The sequence below is a fragment of the Sinocyclocheilus anshuiensis genome, unplaced genomic scaffold (genome assembly GCF_001515605.1).
Source record: "Sinocyclocheilus anshuiensis isolate Anshui unplaced genomic scaffold, SAMN03320099.WGS_v1.1 scaffold1287, whole genome shotgun sequence".
In the NCBI taxonomy this organism is placed as follows: Eukaryota; Metazoa; Chordata; class Actinopteri; order Cypriniformes; family Cyprinidae; genus Sinocyclocheilus; species Sinocyclocheilus anshuiensis.
Window position 1 is genome coordinate 407,790 of NW_015539958.1, and position 7,510 is coordinate 415,299.

Below are 7,510 nucleotides of genomic sequence, written 5' to 3' on the forward strand. Positions count from 1 at the left end.
CTCTACACTGCCCAAAACTCGCGTTTGAATCATCAGTGGCAAATCCTTTAAATGAAAACGTACTTACAGACTGTGTGTCAGAACTGCCGGCATTGTAGTCTACTCTCCCAGGATCAGTAAACAGTCCTCCATAAAATGTGCTGCACACATCTGGATTTTTGGGTAAACTGTTCTGGAACAGTGTTGTAAATACAACTTAACCACTGATTTGTAGTCGTGTCCTCTTTTGGAAAGACCAAACAAAGTAGTTTCGCTTTCACAACGAAAAACACGGTGGCCTAGCGTGAGTGGAAGCCGTGGCTTAGCGTGAGCTGAGGCCAGGGGGAGAGAATGAGCTGAGGGCGGGCTAGAGTGAGCAGAGGTGGCGGGGTCGAGAATGGCGCGCCCGGCGGATTTGACGAAGGAGCGGCAACCACATGTGACGACCCCGGGCTGGACTCCACTTCGTCCACCATACATTCACACACAAAGGGGAAAATCATTCATCTATGCTAGAGACAGACCAATATATCAGCCAGGTAAATTAATACGCAGTTTAAGATGATAGGAAGTGACCAATAAAATTTACATGCAGCTTTGTTTTTTTGTTTCTTTTAATGTCAGAACCAAAGGCTGCACGGGCCTCAAATGTAGGTCCTAACCTAGCCCTTGTCTGACAGCTTATCAGAATTCTTGGCCTGAGATTATTATTATTATTCTCTCTCTCTCCCCCATTACACAGCTACTGTTGCAGCCATTAAAATAGTTCAGTTTTGTTTTTAAGGGCAACGTGGTTATATTTCTTTTCGTTTCTTTAAGCTAATTTAGAAAAATGTTTGGAGGGTTTCAGGTTTTTGTTTTTTTAAAGTGACGACCAAGCGGCCAGCAGTAGTTGATCACGTTTGACCAATTTAGCCTTCTCAAATCAAGAATTGCCTAAAATAAAAAGATATAAAACACATAGCGCATATCACAGTGTTAGTTTACACGTTTGACCTAGATAAATGATAAACGTTTGTGTGAAGAGTGGAAGCTAAAGCGCACTTTGCAGGACATGGAGGCTTCAGCGCGATCACATTTTTTTCTTACTAACAATGGAAACAACTTAAAATGCGCCATCATTTTTGCTCATACAGATAAGAGTAATACATAATTCGCAACTTTAAATGGTCTACTTTTATTTGTGTGCACTCACAATATCAACAAAACATTGTGCTTTTGTAAAATAAAGGAAATAAAAGAATGTGCTTTCTGCTGTCTCGGTCTCCTTGAACACGAGCGCTTCACAAAAATGTACCAAAACTCAGCAAAGACTTGCTTCAAAGACATGATAAATATATCTATAGAAAGCTTTAAATGACTACAAAACTACATTTAAACCGAAAACAAAAACTTTCTCTCTAGAGGCACGTCCAATGTGGAGATGGTGAGTCAGGATTGTCAACTTTATCTTTGCGACACTGATTCAGAAAACACTAGTTTATTAATAATTTAAATATCTCTGTACTACCCCCCCACCCTCTTCATGATAATTACTTTTGCGGTGCTTTGTGGACAACTTTAGCCTATTGCGTGTGCTTGAATGCGGAATTGGCTATAGATAGCCGAAATATTAAAGGCTCATTATGGTTTAGTATTTGAGTAATTAATCTTTAGTCGGGGGCAGCCCTAGTTTTAATCCAGTCTTCCTCTTTTCTTCTGTAACTCTTCCAGCTGTGCTGGAGGCACACTCGCTGCCATGCTGCTGGCAGGGACACTAAACACTGTACGAGCCAGTCTTAACAGGAGGTAGCATGGTCTTTTCGTGGCAAAACCTTTTAAAAACATCCATTTAAAAAAATAATAAATATATAAAACTCAAAAGCACACTGCCTGTTATAATAGGCTTATACTGCAAAAAAAGAAATTGTACTTCATTTGCTATCATTGAATCATTTTGTATCAACATTAGATTTAATTTGAATAACCCCATAGTTAACCACTACTAAACAATTCCCATAATGCTGGTAGTGCTGTTACCTGGCAACTGATTGGGCCTCTGGGTAGCGTCCCAGCAGAGCCAGACACTCTGCTTTCAACACCTTGAACCTGTGACATGCAGATGCAGACTCTAATGCCCGATCCATACAGAACACCACCTACAGAGAGACACACACTCATATTCATCTGTTTATCAGTCTCTCAGCAGCTAGAAGAGTAATACAAACATGCGCACCATCCTGAAGTCTCGCTTCTCAAAGCTGATCTCAGCCAGTCGCTCAAATTCCAGGATGGACTCTGCGTTCTTCAGCTGCAAGAGACACAGGAGGTCAGAGTCCTTATGAATGGCACATGGCATAAGTTCAGAGGCGAATATGGATGCCTGCAATGAGACATAACTGTGTATGGTATTTATAGTCAATGTACCTCCTGCTGCACCTGACTGCTTTCTGGTTCCAGCTCTTGAACCTTCTGGAAGCAGCGGGTGGCAGCCATAGCATTGCCAAGCAGCAGGTGACACTTGCCCTCACGCATGTGGCCCTGTGGAACAGAACGATAATGATTAGCGACATACAATTTAAAACACCCAAAAGAATGTTGACTACATTTATGCATTTGGCAGATTCTTTTATCCAAAGCTACGTGCATTGCATTTAAGGTATGCATTTTATCAGTTCATGAATTCTAAACTTTGACCTGCAATATTTACTTCAAGTACCCTCGAGATTTTAAGTTAACCCTGTAAGGCCTGACATATGAAATAATAGTTCGAAAATATTGAAATGGAATGGTTTACTGAACCTTTGGACAAAATATATATAAAAAAAAAAAAAAAAATTTTTTTTTTAAATTTTAGACTTGAGTATCATTTTTGATACACCAAACTTTTATGGCAAATATAGTATGACAGTGAAAATATGGAGCTCATACTTGAGGGAAAAAGCATCTTAATTTTATTCAGATGTCCAAACTGAGAAAAGAACATCCACAATTTGGTGCAATTACTTATATTTATATGGCCAAAAATTCTTCTAGCTTGTAATGTAAATCAATGAGATCTTTATAACATTATAGTAGACTACTCGCATAAAATGCATATAAATATCAGCTGTCAGGTATAAAAACAAAACGCTTCGGTACGTACCTCAGTTTTGACGTCACGGTTCAGTATGGTTTTGGTACAGCAGGGGGAAAAAACTAAACATAAAATTGCTTTTTTTTTAATATATATTAAACGGTGGTTTACTGAAAAAATTGCTCACTTTAAATAAATTAAATTATAATTAAAATATTCTTAGGGATAAAAATCTACCTCAAGATTCTGCTCTAAATTATAGGGAGCCCTTCTACAAGGTTACAATTAACAACAGAGCCCAAACTTAAATTTAATTACTATTTATTTTTAAATATAATAATCAACACTCAAAAAAAATAAAAAAATAAAAAAATTGCATGCAAACATGTAGATTGCACATAATGCAGTTTTTAAATTAACTTCTAAATTATTAAACTTCTATTTGTTGGTGGAATATAATCATTTACACAGTGGCTCTCATAACTTGTTTCATAACAGATTTATTTAAACACATTAAAATGACATAACTACAGGTAAAGTAAAATATAATGAGTATATAGTCTAATATTTCACAAAATGCATTTATCTAGACTTAATTTCTCTAGCGAATAGCGAGCTGTGGACACTGATGACTTGCCTGAGGTAAACGAAATGCTACGTGACATTTTGTTTTTAAGCTGTTTTACTGACATCTTTCCACGGTTGAAACGCTGATTGAGCGATTACATGAGGTATGAGATGTTCATTCATGATTATTTTGCATTAAAACTAGTAGTGAAGAGGAAGGGATGATCGCGCTCCGTGCTGTTGTTTGAACTGAGGCGCCTATACAGTGATCTGTCACGCCACATCAAAGAGCGTCAAAACGGCATTTATTGTTTGAATTTCCTGAAAAAAATTGACATAATTTGAAAGATGAGAATTTGTTTCTTATCAAAAGTAACAATATATAAAACTGGAAGTTTTCAATGAAGTTCCACTCGTGCAGTGCTCAAAACAATGCATTTGTTCGGTACATATGTGTACCGAACCGAAAGACCCGTACTGTTACACCCCTAATGAGTTGTCACACTATATTTCTCAATAACATGTATTAGTAAGATGGTATTTAAATGCTTAGTTTTATGATCAAAGCTCTGTAGTTTTTATTGTGGGGGTCAAAACATAATACAATGTAATATAATGACAACAGAGAGATATACAAATAAACATTCAACAAAAATGATTTTTCTAAAAAACAATGATTAGATAATCAAATGTTCACCTTGAAACATTAACAATATAAAAGTTTTTATAAAAATCAGTGAACAGCAAAAAGACACGTAAAATGTCCTGAAGGGGAACGTTTTTATGACGATACTTTAATTTCCTAATAAAAGCATAAAACTATCAATCAGATGACAGAAGGCATGCAACACATCGTATACAACAGGTTTTTCAACAGTATTGATCATGTTGATAATTTAAAGAAATTTGCATAACATAGGATAAAATAAGATTTTAAACAAAATGTATTTAATTCTTTTTAGTACTTTGATTGTTTTTTTAATTTTAAAATTATTTAAAAATTCTAAAGATTACATTAATTATTAGCTTTCATCAACTCACAAACCCCCTGCAGTTCCCTCATGAACCCCAGTTTGAGATTCATTGTACTAAAGCAATGCCTCTATATGGAACCTTTTGAGAATGATCAAAAAAAAAAAAAAACATCTCCACCACCAACCCTTTACAGCTCACCTTCATGAAGGTGTCGTCTAGTCGCACAGCCTGCTGGGAGTCCTCCAGTGCCTCTCTGTAGCGACTCAGCATCATCAATGTGGCCGCACGGTTGCCATAGTAACTGGCATTTTTTGGGCACAGGTCTGTTAAAAGGACACAAACAAAACATGTAGACAGACACTTCAGTAAACAAAGGGGAATTTAAAAAAATCAGTGGTTATTTTTGTTACAACTGGAATGGAAATGGTCACCAAAACATTTCTAAAACAAGTGGTTGCTATGACAAAATCTATTCTGGTAATTATGTTACAGCCCTCAAGGAACTCGTGTGGAAAAATGAGAATCTGTGCGCTTAAGAGTGAATATTGTGAGTCAGTATGTGATTCAGAAGTGTGGAGGAACAAACCAGCACCATAAATGCAAAAGATGCCTACAGAAATCTACGCAGACAGATAAACCACATAGACAGCCAAGTACAGTTTTAAGGGTTCTTACCGATAGCCTTGGTGTAGAAGTTGAATGCTTCAGCGTAGTCCTTCTTGACATAGTACACGTTTCCCTGTTCTTTGAAGCCTTCAGCTTCCCTACAGATTCAACACAGAAACAAAAATGATAATATGCCTCCAGAAACAGAAGATCAGAACAGCTGTTAGAAAACAGCTCCAAAACTGATCATCCTCTTTGTGCTTTGGGACAGATATGGCACAAGTCCTCACAAAAACAGATGATACAGATCAGAAAACACTGCTGGCATATGCATATCACATTTCGAATATGCGAGACCTCTTATAAAAAAAAAAGAAAAAAAAAAGGGCATTGTCAGGACTCAAGCACCAGAATACCTGCCTACATTGGTGTAATAAATACTCCAACACACAATATTAACACGGGAGAAGCCCATCAAGGTCCGTGAAAGTGTGTGTATTTAGCGAATACATTATGTTCTGTACTATAGGTGTCTGGGGGGGAAGTGTAAAATGTTAGATTAGGCTGCTAAACATAGATCCTCCACTACCAATGGTGTTGGTTTTAAATCAGTTAAACAGCACACATATGTATGGCATCAGGTGGGATGGAGTGCTTTCTGGGAAACAACGCAGGACCGTATACTTTCAAAGACGACTAGAGAAAGAGTGTCACATAACTTTACCCATCTATACTGAAGAGTAAAACATAAGAGTGGGGCTAAAAGAAACTGTTCTGCAACAGTGAAGGCCATCCGTAGAGCTGGTTAACTTTATTCCTCTGAGGATTCAGAGCACAGAGGAACTGTGGGTAATGAGGGCAATATAAGCCCTTTATATCGACATTTTATGACAACATGAAGACTTTTTTTTTCGAAGTGATTTTTTGAGGAAAAAAAATTGTGGCTTTTTTCTATACAACAACGACCATTACTAAAGCTATAAAACAAAACGAAAAGCAAAAAGAAAGACAAAATGCAAAACTGAATTATGAGCAATTGCGAGTTCACATTGCAACATCATAAAAAGAGTCAAAACACTAGTTTCTCTCTCACAGTTCTGGGTTTATTATTAGGGCTGCACGATTAATCGCATGCGATATTTAACGCGCGCGTGAGTGTGAGCTTGCAGTTGATCGATGGATTTAAGCGGACTAAATGATTGAGGTAGTCCAATATACATGAACAGAGGGAAGTCTGTTATTTACCAGAGGATCGAGTTATGAACTAGCCTTGTTCAGATTGTCAGTCCAAATGCGATTTTTGTGAATGGAAAATTTTGTTTTTCACATTTCTGGGGTTCTCAGCAGCGGAAGTCGTCATAGTTGGGTTAACTTGAAGAGCAGTTAATGGGAGAGTACAACAAATATATTTTTTTGCATTCCCATTTGCTCAAATAGCAAAAGAAAAACGAGACTGATAACGGCAGTCAGAAGAGAGAACGTTGTCAAATTTACCATCCCCTCCCATAGACGCTGCATTAGAAACACCCTCGCATTAGCGTTAACTTTTTTTTATAATTTGATGCAAAGGTGATATAATACAAAGTAGGCCTGGGCGATAAAACGGTATCGATATTTATCGATGGTACACCTTCTTCGATAACGATAGAAAAAAATGTTTGATATAGTGCACGATCTAGGCATGTGCTATGAGTGACGCAGACAGCACACACAAACACGAACACATGCTGAAATGAGTGCTGTGCCTGCCTGTGATGAGGAGATTGTGAATAAAGAATGAATATTAGTCGAATTTGAAAAACATTTACATTTGAATGTTAGGTGTGCATCAGGGACCGTCATCAGTGGGCGCGAGATGCGGTGATAATGATATAAGTGAAGTTGTTGCATCAGGGCCGTTTCTAGGCATAGGTGAGCTAGGCGGTCGCCTAGGGCGCCACCAGCTGAAGGGGCGCCAATGAGTGCACGTACTGGCACTTTTAGCAGGGTTGTGATAAAGAGTGGCATGTTCACCCTGAAATATGACTGCCGCCCCCACTGGATCCCCCAACATTATTGGGCTAGAGCAGTGTTTCCCAACCGGGGTGCCGTCTGTCGAGAGCAGGGGTGCCGTGTAAAAAATCTTTTTTTTAATATTGTTAAATTGCTCAAATGTTCAGAAAAGCATCTATTATATAATATCAATTTCTGATGTCGCCAATAAATAGAAATGCACCGAAGGTTCGGCTGCCGAAAATTAGTTCACCGCTCAGGATTCACTTTCACGTGGTGTGACGCTCTGCGTATTATCCCGCTCTATGCGTGTGTGTGCTCCGCTCAGTCGCTCCA

General features: G+C 38.1%; 1 protein-coding gene across 2 annotated transcripts in view; it reads right to left on the reverse strand.

Annotated features, from left to right (window-relative positions):
• LOC107687006 (dnaJ homolog subfamily C member 7-like) overlaps positions 1-7,510 on the reverse strand; it is a 27,632-nt gene that overhangs the window by 8,013 nt on the left and 12,109 nt on the right. For both annotated transcript variants that reach the window (XM_016484144.1, XM_016484145.1), the window contains exons 2-6: positions 5,252-5,340; positions 4,775-4,899; positions 2,386-2,499; positions 2,195-2,269; positions 1,999-2,117 (exon numbers count right to left, since the gene is read on the reverse strand). In XM_016484144.1, coding sequence (XP_016339630.1) covers positions 1,999-2,117; positions 2,195-2,269; positions 2,386-2,499; positions 4,775-4,899; positions 5,252-5,340 — 522 coding nt within the window. The remainder of the gene's footprint in view (positions 1-1,998; positions 2,118-2,194; positions 2,270-2,385; positions 2,500-4,774; positions 4,900-5,251; positions 5,341-7,510) is intronic.